Source organism: Tricharina praecox (assembly GCF_024521635.1).
Source record: "Tricharina praecox strain CBS 144465 chromosome Unknown BZA05scaffold_1, whole genome shotgun sequence".
Lineage (NCBI taxonomy): Eukaryota > Fungi > Ascomycota > Pezizomycetes > Pezizales > Pyronemataceae > Tricharina > Tricharina praecox.
The window spans coordinates 1,721,643-1,738,234 of record NW_026250403.1 but is presented as its reverse complement, the minus strand read 5'-3'; the positions used below and the strand labels follow the sequence as shown (position 1 = coordinate 1,738,234).

Genomic DNA, 16,592 nt, shown 5'->3' with positions numbered 1-16,592 from the left:
CGAACCAGAAGAACCGAAACAAAACACCCCAGGCCACAATAAGAAGGATTTACACACGGACCGAAAGAGAAAAAGGAAAGAAAAGCAATACGATGGCAGAGTATGATACACATGACATGAACGAACCATTAATTACTATTATGACTTCTTGCCTCTGCCGAGACCTGATAGCTCGGGGCCTTGTCATCTTTGGTGGAATCGGAGCTGGCACCTTCGACGGTAACGTCGATGCGTGTGCTCTGGTGGATCACCATGGGATTCTGGGGATCGACAATCCATTCTTGTGAATCGCTTGTGCTCTTGCCGTTGTTGCCCGTGATGCTATTGCGGACTCGCGATTTGTTGTGGTTATTGGTGGAGTGTGTGTGCGCGATGCTGCTGTTCATCTCGTGCGAGCGGGAGAGTCCGCTGCCCGAGTTACCGTTGCTCGAGCTATGCTTCTTCTTGCTGGTGAAGAATGATTTGATTCCGGGGGCGTTACTAACGACGAATAGGGTCGAGGTTTCTAGAGGACGAGGAGAAAACCAAGTCAGTACAATACATTTATACAATTATGCGCATACAGTCATGCGTGATCGGCTCAGGTGCCAGTGGGGAGGGGTTACATACCGATCATGGACCAGAAAGTCATATTGGAGATGCTGCCACCAACCACGGTGAAATAGATGCGGAGAATAGTGGCGACAACGACAAAGATTCCGAGACCGAAGAGAGCACCCAGAAGGATCTTGCGTGTGAGAGTCACCTGAAGGTGGATGAGGAGCGGGATCGGGATACAGAGGAGCATCAGATCGGTAATGATATTGAGGACACCGACAATCCACACATAGTGTAATCCTTCCGTGCAAGCCGCTAATGGAGGGGAAAGAATCCGCATCAAAAACTGACCGAGCAGGGTGGTGGTGGGGGGATTGAATGCAGGTTCAACTCACGTCCGGGATCTGGGAATATGGTCCAATTGCCAGAGAACGGCCGACAGACGAAGCAAAGCGAGAGCATGCAGGCCAGATAGGTGGATCCCAGTGTACCTGCAGCGGCGATGTTGATTTTTGGCTCCATGACACGCTCGGTGAGGCGCTTGTAGAACATCAGGATGGCAGCCTTGCACGCCCAGATCGCTGTGACGTAGAGGAACCATGCGGTGATGAAGGACTTGGAGCCGATTTCCCTCTCGTGCACCTGGTGTGGCGACATTGTCAACCTATGGTCGCTCGGTACTTGATTCGTTCCCTTGTTCACGGTGACTGTGATTAACGCCGTGTCGCCGGTCCAGCAGAGGAGACCGAATATCATGATCCATTCCTCGACGCCGAGTCGGTGCATCAGACGCCATCGAATGATGATTCGAAGGATCGCAGCCACGGCTCCGATGGCGTAGAGTATGAGGGTATTTTGAAGGAAGAATTCGCTTTTCTCCGTACTTAATGACATGACGTATTCGTTCGGGGGGAGGGCTGGATGACTGGTCGTGAAGGTGGTTGCGGTAGTTGTATGTAGGTATGTATGTGCGTGTGTATGGGTAGAAGCTCGAGTATGTAGCTATGGAAATCGGTTGACGGGCGAGGGCAGGCTCCGAGATTTATTCATCCTGCCCAAAAGGTACAGCCCTCCGTACATAAATCGAGCCAGCGATCGGGGATCCCATGAAATTTCTCGTCCTTCCCTGGGTGATCACCACCGACTGGGGGGAGGGGATGGGGGGTATGGGCTCCGATACAACCCAGGAACCATGGGCTGCAGGCTGCAGGCTGCAGCTAGCCCAAGGCCTGTCAGTGCATACAGGAGAGTGGGGATCAGGATCAGATGGAAGGTTTCTTGGTGATTCGGTTGGTGGATCGGAAGAAACGCTAATGTCTTCGGTTTCGGGTTCCCACCTTCGCTTGGGACATTCCGCTCAGCTCAGCAGTGTTTGGACGTCGTGGTGATGTAAAGTACTTCGAAGTTCCGCCAGCTGGGGAGGCCTGGGAAGGTACCGTATGTTGTAGAGTACATACCCCATCTCTTTCCAGCGTCCAACCGTTAAGTGGTATGTAGAGTAGGTGGCTCGACTACTCGTTTACGCTGTTCACCCATCCCTTTAGTTGTTTCTACGGCCCCGAGCTACGACACCAGCGGTGGGGAGATTGGTGGGTGGAGGCGACTAGTGTGTAGGTTATGATGTCGGGCTGATGTCAAGTGGTATGGTGAGGCGACTGTGCGGCCGACTAAGGGATCCTTTGCCGCCGCCGCACCACCTATGCCCGCACCATAAGCCAGCCTTCTTCAGCCGGCTGATGGGCTGTTACTTGCTGGTAACCAAATTCGGACTACCTCCAGTCTCCCCCACTCGCCCCTCGTTGCCGTGAAATATTTTTGACGAGGGAAGGAATAGGCAAGTCCGCTCGGCATAACCCGCCCTATGGCAAAGTAAGTGTCATATCTAGGTAATCATCAATGAGCATCCTTTGGTATGTATCTAGGTAAGTACTTACTAAGAGTACCGATATCACACTTACATCGGGATGGACACCCCAAAAGCGCATAGATCATCGGTACGGAAACCTCTTTGGGACAGCTAGTTAGTTCCAGTCCGCGCAACCACGCCGCAACTAGCACGACCGGCCCCAAAAGGAGTGCACACCGAGGCCAGAAGCCACTGGTGACTGCCGGCCGGACACAGGCCGAAGTTAGTTGGTCCCGAAATGAAGTCCTGATAAGGTTTTGCGGAACCCGTCCAGCCCCAGAAACCCAGGCATGTACATATCTCTGATATCGGCCCCCAGCTTGAGTGCATTCAACCGTCGGTCGTCGTGCACTCGGTAGCTAAAGGACGTGGAAACAGCGTTGGATGAAGTAGGTACTTGGGTACATAGCAGTGACAGTGTTTATGTCTACCGAGTAAGCCCCGTCGTCTGTGCCCCGCATATGCAGTCGTGGTTTTGCCTATGGCCCTCCCTTTTCGACGAGCGCAGAGGATTTTTCATTTCGTATGTAGCCCTTTAGGAGTGAAAAGGAAACTGCCGAGAAAGGACTGGATATCCGATGTCTTGGCCACAAATATCTGCAGACGCCACTCAAGGAGCTTGCATCGCATGTGCTCTACCAAGATGGAGCAGCGGAGAAATCCTCGAGAAAACCAGCAAGTTCGAGACGGGCGAAATGTTGGGGTATGGATTGTAAATACCAGGGCATCCCGCTGTCGACCAACTGCCAACTGCTAATCACCATCGTCCCCCTTCCCTCCCCCTTCCCCAATTTTCGGCACGGGCCCCTCGTATATGTCTGCTCGGCGCCTGAACTTTTCCGATCTACGCATGACGAGCAGGTGAATCTCCACTACGGACCCGTACGCTCTGCCGACTGCCGACTTTTAGCGTCTTTCGCCTCCCTAGAAGGCGAACCCTCCGTGGTTTCACCCGTCCGCCAATTCCCGTGACGTGCTGACGGCCAACGTCCACTAGGTATGTACTGGTAGTACATACTAGTTATAACTAGTAACTAAGAAAGACCGCGAGCCGTGAACGCAATATCCCGACTAGAGAAAATACCATGTAGATATGTAGAGCAGTTACCTAGGTGACGCCGAGTGTCAGATGTCTCCTATTCCAGTTTCCAAGTATGTACTTGGGTAGAGTAGAGTACCGTACCGAATGGAATCTAGGTAGTTCCCAGTCGGGGGATTTCCCTGACGCCACCCAGGGCCTGGTGTGGAAAGACAGTATTTAAAGGTGCGGCGGCATAAAAAGGAGCAAACACTTGACCAGTACAGAAAGTCGATTGTAATAGGTCTCCCCAGCGAGCCTGCCAGTAAAGCGCTCTAACCCGGACGCTTGGCGGATCTGACTTGTCGTTGCGGGGATTGGACAAGGGCTCGTTATGGATCCCAATTCTCACGGGGGCCCCGGATGGGAGGAGAATCAAAGACCAGGATCGATACGGGGTAGGTACTGCAGCGAGACAATGGCGTGAACGAGTTTGCTGTACACGGCGGAAGAAAAAGAAGAAAGAGGACGCTAATTGTTAACACGATTACCGCGCAATCCCTACATCAGCTCGGTGTCGTCTCCGAGACAGTTGGCTGGGAAGGATACTAATGTACGCTACTTAGTAACCAAGTAAGCATGTAAATATGCATTCCAGGGTTCGCAGGTTGGCACCCCCACCCTCGCTCCGATGAATGCGGTCGAATAGCGTCGGCAGGATCGACGCCGCCAAGATCTGGGGAAGCAACGGTTTCACTGGTCCAGAGCATGCAAGTTGCACTTTCCCTCAGTCCGCCGTGGATGGAGGAGTCGAGTGTTTCGATGCTCCGGCCGATTCGTATTCGTTACGAGCAGTGATGGGGATCGCCAAATCTGGCTTTCTCGGAGTTGAGCGCGTTCAGTTCGGTTGAGACACTGAGGTCCTAGCGCAGACGGGTCACCGAGTTCTCATTGCTCAATCGTGGTGTCCCGCTGTACCGTATTTTTTTGCTGTTGCCGGCCAAAATGACTCGCCGACCCGTACACGGCACCACGCAGTTACCTGCACCCTCTCGCAGGCAAGCCGCGGCGGAAAGGAAAGGCTGCTCGATCATCCTGCGCATTTCTGGGGGGCTTGCAGTCCTGACCGATGGATGGGAGACACTTCGAGAACATCCAAAGCTGTACTGGAACGAGCGCGGATAGTGCGTCGGAGAAAAAAAAACATCGTAAAGAGAAACGAGTAGTTTAACCGAACCGAAGGGAGGCCGACCCCACCAGTATCCATGTACGTCCAGCCACCCCATGGGCAGGAGACGGGTCGAGTCCGAGAATGGTGCGAATGCCAAATCCTCCAACAGTCAACAGCCATGCATTTCAGGTAAGAAGAGGGATCTTCCGAACGTCTGCTCATGCTGAAGGATCACAGGGACAGCCCAAGTATTTGACGAAGCGTTCCGGCCAATCAAGCCTTCCAGACGGGACTATTCCGGACAGGATATGACATGTCTGAGACTCGGTGTAGTTAGTTAGTTGTCTGCTGTAATGTGTAATGTGCAATGTTCCACTTCCACCCTTCATCCCTATCCTGTTCCGAGTGGGGGCCCACGCAATGACGAGCGGTGGGGGAAGGGGGCATGTATGTAGAACAACAGATGTCGCCGGGTGGTGTGTGGAGTGGTTACACATGATACGGATGGTGTCCAGACTCCATGCTGACTCCGTTGGACTTCATGCGCCGCACTAATAGGGTCGTTAGCTTCTTCTGTTTCGAATGGTCAATCGATCAATTTATCCGCCCCACCGACAATCCTTCGGCTGGCTCTGGAAAAGTGAATCAGTCATTCGAACGGGACAACATGCACGTCTTGGCACTCCATGGAGAAAAAGGGGCACTAGGTATCATAGTAGAGTCTAGAGGTGAGTGGAACACGGAAACAACGAAAGGATGTTTGCGTTGCGGACCAGGACGGCCATGAGAAGTTGCAGAGTGCCTCAAACAACAGCAGTGCGTAGAGCAGGTACGGTAGTTACCGGACGCGTTCGGAAGAGGAGGCTTGATCAGTCAGCCGGCCATGGCAGGTGAGGGACAAAAGCGTGATCAATTGAAGCAGAATTCTCGGTCGTTGATGATGATTATGATGATGTACAGGGCGATGAGGATAAGAGACCAACCGAAGAACAGGAAGAACAGGAATAGTGACAACAGAAAGGATTCAACGTCCAAACGACCGCATCGGGCTGCATCGGGTCCCACCTGCATAACACATCGGACCCACCAGGTCTCAACAAGGTCTCCTCTCCCCGGTGCTTACCGATGACGCCAAGCCGCCTCTTCCTTCGCGCCCTCGCCATGGACCGGGGATAGCTCTTCCTTCCCCCAGGTGGATCCGGTCGCTAATCACCACTGTCTCTCTCTGTAGCCAGCGATTCCCCGGCTTTGCCCCGAGCCGCGCTGTCGGTCGCCGCATCGAAATCTAACACCAACACCGGCACGAACGCCCGTCGCCCGGCCCATCCGATTGGATTTAATAGTCCAATAGTCAATGCTACTTTAAATAGATATCCTCGATTCTCGCCGCTTGTCAAAGTCGAACAGCTCGAGATATGTACCGTAGTGATCTGACAGTGGATGCCATTCCGAAATCTACGTATCTACGAGGTATGTACGCACAAGCCAGAAACATCTGCATTTGGACTTCCCTTCCACCGACCGCCCCGTCCGATCAACACTCATCCCGTGTTCGACATAGTCCAGTCCGTCCGTCCTAAGCCTCGGACGGGACTGGACTGTATCTTGGTAGTCCGTCCGGGAGCGGTGTTCGGACGGACTGCCTAGTCCAAAACAAATCGAGGCCAGGACGAACTGCAGTCTAAAACCAAGAGATGAAGCAAGTTTTTTTCTTCTAGCACTGGCAAAATCACGCCAAAGTAAGGCACGATGGAAGAAGAACGCGCTGGAATGTCATGTGATAGGCAATTTTCAGCACCCAAAAGTGTTTTTTTTTAAGTGGAACCAAGTGCAAATCGGACTGTAGTCGACTGCAGTCCACGAGATTTATGGACTGGACTGGACGGACTACCTTTGAGCAGTCCGTACAAATGGCCGGACGGGACCAGATCTTGGCGGCCCGTCCAGTCCGGACTTCAGCCCGGACCGGACTATGTCGAACATTGCACTCATCTCCACTGAGCTATGCATACGCGCTGTGGAAACCTGCCCGAGACACACCGATGCCTACTTAGGTACTCCACACGATGGGCGGTGCGGCGGTGATAGTAGACCAGACTGTGGTTATCGCGCATGGCGCTCAGACAGCCCGACCGCTGCGAAACTGCTGAAGAAAAGTGCGTCACCACAGCCTGGCAAACTCAAAATCTAGGACGCGTAATGTGGGAGAAGATATGACACGCAATGGCTATTCGCAATGGGCATACGCAATGTGGGAAGAGAAAGCTCGAGGATTGGAAGACAGGTGTCGTTCTGTATAGCACTGTACCTCTTGTCATTTTGTTGTATATAAACCGCCCATGTTTTCCGCCGTTTTCCTATCTCTACCAAGCAAAACAGTCAATTCAATCACTTGTTCTCCGCCTCTATCTCTCTACCAAACCTTCCGTCCATACGATCTGAACTTCCGCACCGCCCAAACTACAGGTTATGAGCCCGGATCTGCAACAAGACAACAAGACTCCGGCGAATCGATTCACCCCACCAATCCGCAGTCATGCCAACCAAACACCGACAAGGCTTCTGCCCATACCTCGCTACAGATCAAAAACCTACCGAAACTCCTTGGGCAGCATAATAGATACATACCATATTGAGCCGTGTACTAATGTCGTTAGCCTTATGTAGGGCTTGAATAGGCTTACGAAATAAAACAGTCCTCGTATAAGCCAGCTATAAGCACGTTGAACTCGTGAGGCCTCCGTAAGGGCTATGTCAAAATAAGGCTGATGTTCCAATTTCCCTAAAATTGTCGTAACTCCTACATAATGCCTATGCAGCGAAAACTACCATCGCATAAATCGGCCTTCTCACTTTTGTAAGCCTCATAGCTTTCGTCAGGCGTATATTGTTATTGTTGAAATACACAGCACTGCCGTACAATAATGACTGTGAAACTGGCAGGCTTTTTGAAGCATTATGGCATATATTAGTTCGAGACAGAAAATCCTTAGAGCGCCACACGCTCGGCGTATGGTTAGGCGCAGAGTTTTCTGAAGACAGATATGATGAAGCTTATTTTTCAGTTTAAAACTCTCGAGCCCACGGCCCGTCCTCTTCATCTTTCTAACAAACTCCTCCTCTCGCCCACAGCTCCCCCATCACCAGGCCTGGGAATCGTCCGTCCAGTCCCAGATAGGTCCTCCATAACTTCATGGCCTCGCTGACAGCTCCTCCTCTTGCCCACAGCTCCCCTATCACTTCCTCCTCTCGCTGACATGTCCTCCTAGGCCCTCCATCACTTCATCGTCTCGCTGACAGCTCCTGCATCACTTCTCCTACTTCCTCCCCTCGATACCAGCAAGTTATCCACGACGAGGAGAGGTACGGGAACACAGTACTATAGTGAGCGGGAGACGGTATGGGAATGGTGGCCGGGGACTGGGAAGCGGGGAAGAAGAGTAGTTTAAGTGTATAAGGGTACGGAACAAGTGATAGTCATCTTGAAATGAAGAGCATCGATAAGTGATAAGCATTGCAAGCGATGAGACTTGTCAGAAGAAGTCATTAGGGAATACTTATGAGCGTATAAGCCTTACTAATCCTTGTTTTTCAAAATTCCCTACAGAGCCCATATGGAACCTTTATGAGATTCTAAGGCGGGCCGGCCAGTAGGCGTTGCAGAAGGCTTACGAGTCGGGACTGATTTTCACTGCACTCAGGATTGTGGAAGCCATATTCAACAAAAAGAGCGGGAATTTGAAAACCCTGACTAAGCCTTATTTTACGACGAGAATTTTGGGGGAAAAATACTAATATTAGTATTTTTTCGTCAAGAGTGTCGTGTTAAAAGCGCCCTCATAGATGGCTGCCATAATGCTTTTGACTTTAGTACACGGCTCGACATGGTATATTCTCTAGTCCAGGACTTGGAAAATTGCTTTTAGGGCTTGCTAATGGTGAGATATCGTCAATGGCAATATCGTACGACCGACGAAGATCAAGGTTGGTAAAACACTCGATCCCGCCGAGCCTGCCGAGGTTGCTAACCCACGGGATGTTATTGCGAGCGAGGGAGTCGGTACCAGCTTCACTCCCCGAGGGACTCGGCGCATCTTCACGCCATGTTGTATGTAACGGCGGTCGTGATGTCGGAAGGATCAAATTTCAGTGCCGGGAAGCTGGGAATCTTTGCTGGGGTCGTCGGGCTTGAGACGTAATTGGGTTTTACAGTCACACTCATTTCAAGCTTACACTTTGTGCTTCAACTTCGACCAACTAAATTCTATCTGCTACCAAGTAGTGAAAATCAACTTCCAAGCCTCCAAGCCCGCACAGATAAATACCCCTCCTCCGTCCTTCCTCTCTGATTTCCCTCCTACCTTAGCCACTCCTTCTCCTTCCCTCCCTCCTATTTTATACCTCCCTCCCTCCGCTTTTATACCCCCCCACCTCCGCTTTTAATCCTTCAAAATTCAAGATTTAAGAGTCAAGAGCAAGCACAACAGCGTGGCAAGAGCAGAGCGAACTGACATACCGCCCCTTACGTGGAGAGGTTTTTTACCTTCGGGTTTTCCTCTATAATAAAAACATCATCTCCCTGGATGCTGTGCGAGGAAACGAAGTTTTTACTATGCTGCTTTGCTGCTGTTCCCAACAACAGATGGGTGCTCGTATCCACAACGTGTCACTCGCGCAATGTCGCGCAGTGCTGCGAGAGCAATATCCATTTCGAGTATCTTGTAGACATTGAGTGGTCTTCATATCTGGTTCTAGCCAACTCTGACACGCAATGGCTTCATGGTGTAGTTGGTTATCACATGTGTCTAACACACACAAGGTCCCCAGATCGAGCCTGGGTGAAGTCACTCGTCGTTTTTTTTTTGGTCACACTAGGTCGATGGATGGTTTAAAGTTTTAGTCCATACAGTATCTAGCCGTCCCACCAAAATAACCTAGCATCCGTTCTCAAGCTGCGATGAATCGACGGACGTTTTGTCACTTCCGCTGGGACAAAAGATTATGAGCGAGGATTCTGATCATATAGAGTAAAGCCTCGTACGGTAATCTTCCAAGAGCTCTATGTACGACCCGATTCTTGATATACCATACCGCCACGTTAACAGCTTCGGCTCAGCATGAATGAAATTGTTAGTACGGCGTGTTTAGCTCTATGACCCGCCGTCAGTCTTAAAGCACTTGACGTGCATACATTCTTCGTGAGGATCCAAACTCTCCCGCCTTCGTCATTCACAAACCCAAACTTTGCTGTCTTGTCGTATCAACAGCATTCGGCCACGTATGTAGTTCAGAACACGCCTTTCCACTGCTGGGGGCAAATCTTGCATATCTTCCGTCTTCTTCTTCTTCTCTTCCGCTCGTATTGGCCTCTCTTCCTACACACCCTCCCTCCTCGCGCGAGTCCTTGGGGCCGTACCCACCGGCATCGCCATCGTCGTCCTTCCCGAATTTTCCCCAATCCCTCAATTCCCCCCACTCCCACCCCACCACACCGCACCCGCTCTCGAACCTAACGATGCTCTTCAGCCTCCCCATCCCGCCGAAGTCCAACTCGGGCGGCACGCCGAGCAGATGGTCGCCGAGAAGGAGATGGTGGGGTACTGGGCTCTGCGTGCGCTGAAGAGGAACGAAGATGCCCGCCGTGGGGAGAACGAGAACGAGAACGATAAGTGGGCGCCGAGTGGCTATCATTGGGTCGATAGGGAGGTGAGGTGGTGAGGCGGCGGGGTGTGTACCAGGCTGGGGTTCGGTACGGTGGAGCTGGGAAGGGATGCGAAGGGGTGGTGGAGAGGGGCGTAACATGCGGTGGGCCGTTTGAGTGCACCTACCATGGGGGAGGGAGGGCTTGTTTTGATCGACCTATGGTCCACTGATCAATTGTGCATATGAAGAAGTAGCACAGTTTTGTTCTGTAGAAAAGGACGTCTTTCAGCAGTATGAATTGAATGCATGGACTCTAATATCCAGATCAATCCCCGTCTGTGGCATCCTCCCTAGGGTAAAACGACATCAGATTCCAGAAGAACATCTATACCTGAATCTAAGCTGCCACCTGCCACGCATTATTTCCACAAGAGCACACATATTTCCCTACACCGCTGTCTTCTACTAAATGGTATCATGAACAACAAAAAAATGAAAAAATGAAAAACTGAAAAACTGAAGAAGAAAAAACAAAAGTTGGCAATCTCAAAATTAGATTGCCTCAGGAAATTTTAACTACGCAACCCACACCTCGGGTCTAAAGGACCGTTTACTTGGTGGTCTTCACCTTTCTCCGGACGTCAACCAGCTTGGCTCCACTATTTAGGAACTTTGTAGCGCCGGCCAAGTCCTGGCGGGAGAGGTTGGCCGGGACAGACTGGATCTTCACCAGCTTGAACTTCTCCTTGTTGACCCACTTGATGGCCCAGACGTGACCTCCGACTCCCACCTCGCGCAAGGTCTTGGGGCCCATTGTAGTGACCATCTCCTCGGCATCGTCGGCGGGGTAGCGCTTGCGGTGCCCCTTCGTCGGCTTCTTGCCACCCTCGTCCACAAACACCGTCACATGAACGATGTGGCGAAGGTTGTGCAGGTTCCAGACGAAGTGGTCCCACTGCTCCCTCTTGAGGGCGATCTCGAGATGCCTAACACCGTTTCCGGAACCCACGAAGACCTTGATCGCATCGGTCTCCACGAAGCAGACAGCGGAAAGCTTGAGCTTGCTGATCGTCATGCTGCGCTTGACGAGTTCTCCCAGGGCTTCTTCCATGGGCCTGGTCTCCGTCGGCGTGAAAACGATCTCTTTGGGATCGTGCTTGGCGATACGCAGGGCGGAGCCGAGAAATCCCCAACCATCAGTCTCGAAATTCTTGATGTGGCGAGCATGAGCATTGCTCATCTCCCACTCCTTCATTCGCATACAGCCAAACAACTTGACGGTACGCAGCACCTCCGGATCCAGAACATCGTCGAATGTGTCTTCACTGACGATGAAGCCACGGAGTTGAAGGGTCTCAATGCGAAGACCCTTTCCACCAGCAACGCTGAACCGGTTATCCCATCCAATGTGGACTGGGTTCCTCAAACCATCGAGGTCTTGCCCTGGAACGAACAGTTGAGGGAAACGCACCGCCGTAATGTCCTCTATCGGACACATCTCCAACGTGAGGTGGCGTAGGCTTGAAGCCATACGGCTGACGAAAAGGTAGATGTGCGACCACCAACAACTATCTCTGGTCGCAATGTTGTAGAGATTCAACGTAACCAAACAGCAGAATCTCAGGAAACTGATGTTCGGTCGGTACGAGTACAGCTTCGGCGCCTCCTTGCCTGGCTCCCTGGAAGGCAACGTAGTGGGAGTTCCGAGGTTCATCTTCAAGGTCTTCAGTTCCACCAGCTTGAACGGAATACCATTGTTGTTGATCTTCAATGGGATCGGCGAGTCCCAGATCAAAGTCTCAACTTCCTCCGTAAAGTTAAGAACTGCATTCATGTAAGCCTTGGCTTCTTTGGCCCCGCCATCTCCTCCCTGGACTCCTTCATTGTCCAAAAGCGCCTTGAGTCTCTCCATGGACCATTCAAGCTCTCCGTCTTTGATATTCTTCGGGCTGGTTAGTGGCCGCGCCGGCTCTTTGGGATTGGATGAGTCCAAGTAAATTATGGCGTTCTCCTGCCAACCGGATCCGACTCTGAAGTACGTGGTGTACTTCGCCAGCTTGGGGCCATTTCCAGCACGTAGAAGCTTCGTGAGTCTAAACGTGAGGTACGCATACGAAAATTCGTGGGGGAGCTTCGGCGAAAAGTCGAGCTCCTTGTAGAGGACAGGCTCTGCCACACTCTTCATGTACTTCGAGACCCTAGTCAGGCTACACAGGTCCTTCTTTGCCAGCTGCTCTCATGTATTAGTTGTGCACCATAGCAGCTTTCGAGAGAGAAATCCTCACCCTTCCGAGGATGTTCTTCAGCAGACCTTTGGATTCGAGCATCTCCCAGGTCGATTTCGCGACTGTGGTGACCTAGATTTTGAGTTAATAGATTGCCATAAGACCATCGGGTGACTGTTATTACCTTTCCGACACTCAAAGCGGCAACAGCAGCCTTCAATGCCGTGATCTCCTGGTCCTTCCTCTCCGCATCCGCTTTGAGATCGGTAGCAATCTTAGCGAATGCCGCCTTCAAAATCTCGAGCTCTTCAGCCTTCCTCTCGCTATCGGACTTGAGGCCGTCCATCATCTTCGTATATCGGGCATTTGCCTGTTGGCCGCTGGATTCCTGGAACTTGGGGATCGCCGCGATGCTGCTAACATCTCCACCAGCCGCCATCATATCCGCATATCCGAAATGCGCCACCCGTCTCGAGTCATCATTCATCGGGGACCTGATAATCTTGACGGGAGGTCTGTCTGGAGTCTCCGGCTTCGGAGGGCGAGCAGGTGCAGCGGGGGTGGTGGAGCGTCCACCAAACACTCTTCCAAGCATCTTCATGGGGGAACTCGTCGCATTCTCGATATGGTTGGTCGAATTACTTCTCGGAGCAACCTGGCTAGCGGTACTCGGATACTCGTTGATTGTCTGGGCTCGAGCCCGACGATGTCCAGTGCCTATAGGTCCGCGCTGGGCGGCCAGGTCTCTCTTCTGCTGAGGCAATTCATCGGTACCTTTGGAACCTTCACTCTCTTGTTCAACCCTCGGGGCGGGAGTCGGACGGAACGGCGCAGTCGGAGCGTGCGGCATGTTCCTCAGAGCTCTGGTGGGCGTAACAGGAGGGGGAGGAGGAGGTCTCGTGGGGCAGGAGGGAGGTGAGGTACTCGCGGAAGGAGCGAATGGGTCTGGCGGAGTCACCGGTCTGCCGGGAGATCCTTTTGGGAGAACGCCGGCGGCCAATCTCTGAAACGGTGTCATCGACTTTAGCCTCGGATCCTGCTCAAGGAGGGAATCTTCATTGTCTTTCGTCTGATCGTAGCGAACAGGTGTTCCCGGGTGCATCGTGAACGCCGGTGTATCGGCCTTGGGGTCCTCCTCCTTCTTCTTTTTCTGCTTGTTGCTCATCTTAGTCATGCTGAGTGATAGTCTCTTTTTCTTTTGCGAAACAAAGTCGGCGACGTTTGCAAAGCTGAGCGACTGAGTGCGACTGTGGTGATGAGTATTCGAATGTGTAACCACGGGGTGGGAGAGAGATGGAGTAGTGAGGGGAGTGAGCGAAGTTGTAGTGGAGGGACGACGCAGAAGGGGTGGATGAAAGGGGCCAACTGTGACAGGAAGAGGAAGAGTAGAGAATGGTCGTTCAGCCGACTTGTTTGGTGTCGAGGCGGGGAGTGGGGTAAGGCCAGGCGACTTAGCGAGCGGCGATGTCGAAGTAGGGTGGGGCTTATGAGAGGGCGACTCAGCGTGCGAGTGTGCCGAGACAGGATGCGCCGTATGAGCAGACGACTCAGCGAGCGGGGATGCTGGATTGGGGAGCGGAGTATGAGCGGGCGACTCAGCAGGCGACTCAGAGGACGACTCAGAGGACGACTCAGCGGGCGACTCAGCGGGCGAGTATGCTGCAACAGCATGCACCGTATGAGCGTGCGATTCAGTGCGCGAAGATGTCCTCGCAGGGTACTTCGTATGAGCGGGCGAGTCGGCATGCGGGGATGCTGAAACTGGAAGCGGCGTATGAGCCGGCGACTCGTCGTGCGGCGATGCCAAAGCAGACATATTGTGGTCTTGCAGCTCGTCAGCGGGGGCAGTCAGGCACATATCTGTCGGGCGAAATCAAACAACAGATTGACGGGTTGGATGGCGGTGATATCGGCGAGATTTTCAAATCGAAGAGGGGGAGCGAGGGAGTGGTAATTGTAGTGGAAAGAGAAAGAAAGAGAGGTGAGTTGGTGAGAAGGGAAGGGAACAGTTTGTTTACTACTCCGGGCGAGCTGCAGCTGTTCCAACTCGTGTCGAAGCGCACACAGCTCAACCATATAGTACAATATGGTACAAAATGCAGCTCAAGACAGCAAATTCGAGTATTTCGTCGGACCTTCTTCTGTTCAGGCTTATCCGCCTCTCGCCAGAGGATTTCATTCATCTTGCTTTCAGGTCGTAGCATGCTGCAGCTGTCACTCGTGTGGCCGAGCGGGTTCCGATGAAGATCAAGCACGTGCGGCCGAGTGGGTTTCGATGAAGATGAACGTGATACTGCTAGGCACTTGTACGTATCACCACAAAGAGGTGACTGAATGAGCAATCATAAGGCGGCATGTTCCGGTGGAGTCGGGAAAGGAGGCCTCTAACGTACTGGCCGTGAGAGAGAGAGGGGGCGTTGAGGTATCTATATCCAGAGGTTTAAGATATTGCCGGATGGTTGAATGCTACATATGGACCATGGTATGGCCGGTGGATCAAAATTAGTGGGACGTTCATTCCCTGAGTGGAGGTTGGCCAGACTCCGTGCTCTTTCGATGGGATCCGAAGTCACGATATAAGAAATACCATTATCTTCCGAATAAGAAAGCCTACTTACAGATCCATCATGCCACGGATGGCCGGGCGAACCCGTTGCATCCTATGGAGCACTCTCCTGCCTGTACCGAGCCGTTCCCAACCTCACTCTCAACCGACCAGACAATTCCCACCTACTTCTGGACATTCCGGCACGTGCGCTCTCATAATTCATAGAAATTACAATGGTACCAAGGGAGATCGGTCCATCTTAGACTTATGTACCGAATCTGCACCCTAAGCTTCCCAGACTTCCAGCCAAAGCCACCACAAAATAGCCACGGCCATGGAACTAAAGTGCCGAAAGTTAAGTTAAGGTACACATACGGGCTACATTGAGACCGACACTATTTCAGTCTTCAGGCACCTACCAAACCTTAACCCCGTCTGGACAATAATCCTCCTGCCGAGAGTCCGAGCCATAGACCCGACGGAAGGAACGAGATATCTGGGAACTCATCCAGACGATTGAACGATAATCTGGGTACCTAAGGCAGAAGTTAAACCTCACGAGCCACGACCCAGAGTTTTATTAGATATCGCATTCGCCTGGTGGGCGCTGGAGTGGAAGATTCTTTATTTATCCGCTTGGATAATTGATTCCATACGACCTAGGTGGGTAGATCATGGCAATGAAGCGAAACCTTCTTTTAACCCCATCCCATCCCTTCGGCTCGATATCTATCCCGAGCGAGTGATACCTTGTGCCTCTGCCATTGTCCAGTCAGACACTTGTAGGTACCTACAAGACGCCCGTTGGTGCAACCCCAAGCCCTTAGGCTTTATCTCTGGGACCTCCCCGTTAGTTACAGTCCACTCACGTATGTGTATATGGCTGGCTGTGCACGTTCCGAAACCTAGCCGCACCAATCAGCCCCAAGAGTTCGCGCGGCGCCGATCGGGCCAACTCTGACTGACCGATGGACCGACTGCCCTGCGCCACTATAGGAATGAAACATATGGCTATTCGGGTAGGTGGTATACAGTACTTACAGGTGGTGTGTAGATGATAGCCTGGCGGATAAGCTTGGATGCTAGGGGGTGTGCGCTCGCTGGATCGAATCGAGCCAGCCGGCCGGCCCTGGCCAAAGGGAGGCACTCCATACTTCGGTTCCCTGTCCGGTGCATGCGCATCGCCACCGACAGGGCCGGGGCAGCGGGGCTGGCTGCTCCGCAGACACGGACACGGACACGGACACGCCAGCTACTTCCACACCGCCCTTCAACAATACTCAACAGTACTCAACAGTATCCAACAGTACTGACCAGTAGAGTTCTCACGAACTTTTTCCCTATTCGTAAGTCGCAGGCATGTATGCACAGTAGATACCAGTATTGCAGTGCGGTGCTGTGCGGTGCGGGTTCTTGCGCTCCCTACGGTATCAGCTGGATCTTGGATGATCACGCTTAGGTATGACGGCGACTCGCCTCGCCGGTCTCACTTTCCTGAGCCTACCGGTGAGCCTACCGGTAATCTAATCACAAGTCACATGCGG

At 52.4% G+C, this 16,592-nt stretch overlaps 3 protein-coding genes and 1 non-coding gene across 4 annotated transcripts; 1 reads left to right on the top strand and 3 right to left on the bottom strand.

Moving 5' to 3' along the window:
* Positions 1–14: 14 nt before the first annotated feature.
* Positions 15–1,537, bottom strand: BZA05DRAFT_15757 (uncharacterized protein). The gene is made up of 3 exons (XM_051479057.1): positions 933–1,537; positions 610–852; positions 15–505 (listed from the first exon to the last, which is right to left on the bottom strand). The coding sequence occupies exons 1-3, from the start codon at positions 1,429–1,431 to the stop codon at positions 129–131; spliced, it is 1,119 nt and encodes a 372-aa protein (XP_051344442.1). The 5' UTR covers positions 1,432–1,537; the 3' UTR covers positions 15–128.
* Positions 1,538–9,405: 7,868 nt separating this feature from the next.
* On the top strand, positions 9,406–9,479 carry BZA05DRAFT_t20. The gene has a single exon. It is a non-coding gene; the product is annotated as a tRNA-Val (tRNA).
* An 87-nt stretch (positions 9,480–9,566) lies between these two features.
* BZA05DRAFT_414595 (uncharacterized protein) lies at positions 9,567–10,323 on the bottom strand (the record flags this gene model as incomplete). Its single annotated transcript, XM_051485262.1, has 2 exons — positions 9,567–9,618; positions 10,016–10,323. The coding sequence occupies 2 exons, from the start codon at positions 10,321–10,323 to the stop codon at positions 9,567–9,569; spliced, it is 360 nt and encodes a 119-aa protein (XP_051344441.1).
* A 562-nt stretch (positions 10,324–10,885) lies between these two features.
* On the bottom strand, positions 10,886–14,316 carry BZA05DRAFT_450759 (uncharacterized protein; the record flags this gene model as incomplete). Its single annotated transcript, XM_051487416.1, has 4 exons — positions 10,886–12,505; positions 12,561–12,632; positions 12,685–13,747; positions 13,952–14,316. 4 exons carry the CDS (start codon positions 14,314–14,316, stop codon positions 10,886–10,888), a joined length of 3,120 nt encoding a protein of 1,039 aa, XP_051344440.1.
* Positions 14,317–16,592: the final 2,276 nt, after the last annotated feature.

Coding starts and splice junctions, on each gene's coding strand:
- BZA05DRAFT_15757 (XM_051479057.1), bottom strand. CDS start 1,431: ATGTCATTAAGTACGGAGAAAAGCGAATTCTTCCTTCAAAATACCCTC. Junction 853..932: donor CATATTCCCAGATCCCGGAC/GTGAGTTGAACC, acceptor CCCCTCCATTAG/CGGCTTGCACGGAAGGATTA. Junction 506..609: donor GACTTTCTGGTCCATGATCG/GTATGTAACCCC, acceptor CTCGTCCTCTAG/AAACCTCGACCCTATTCGTC.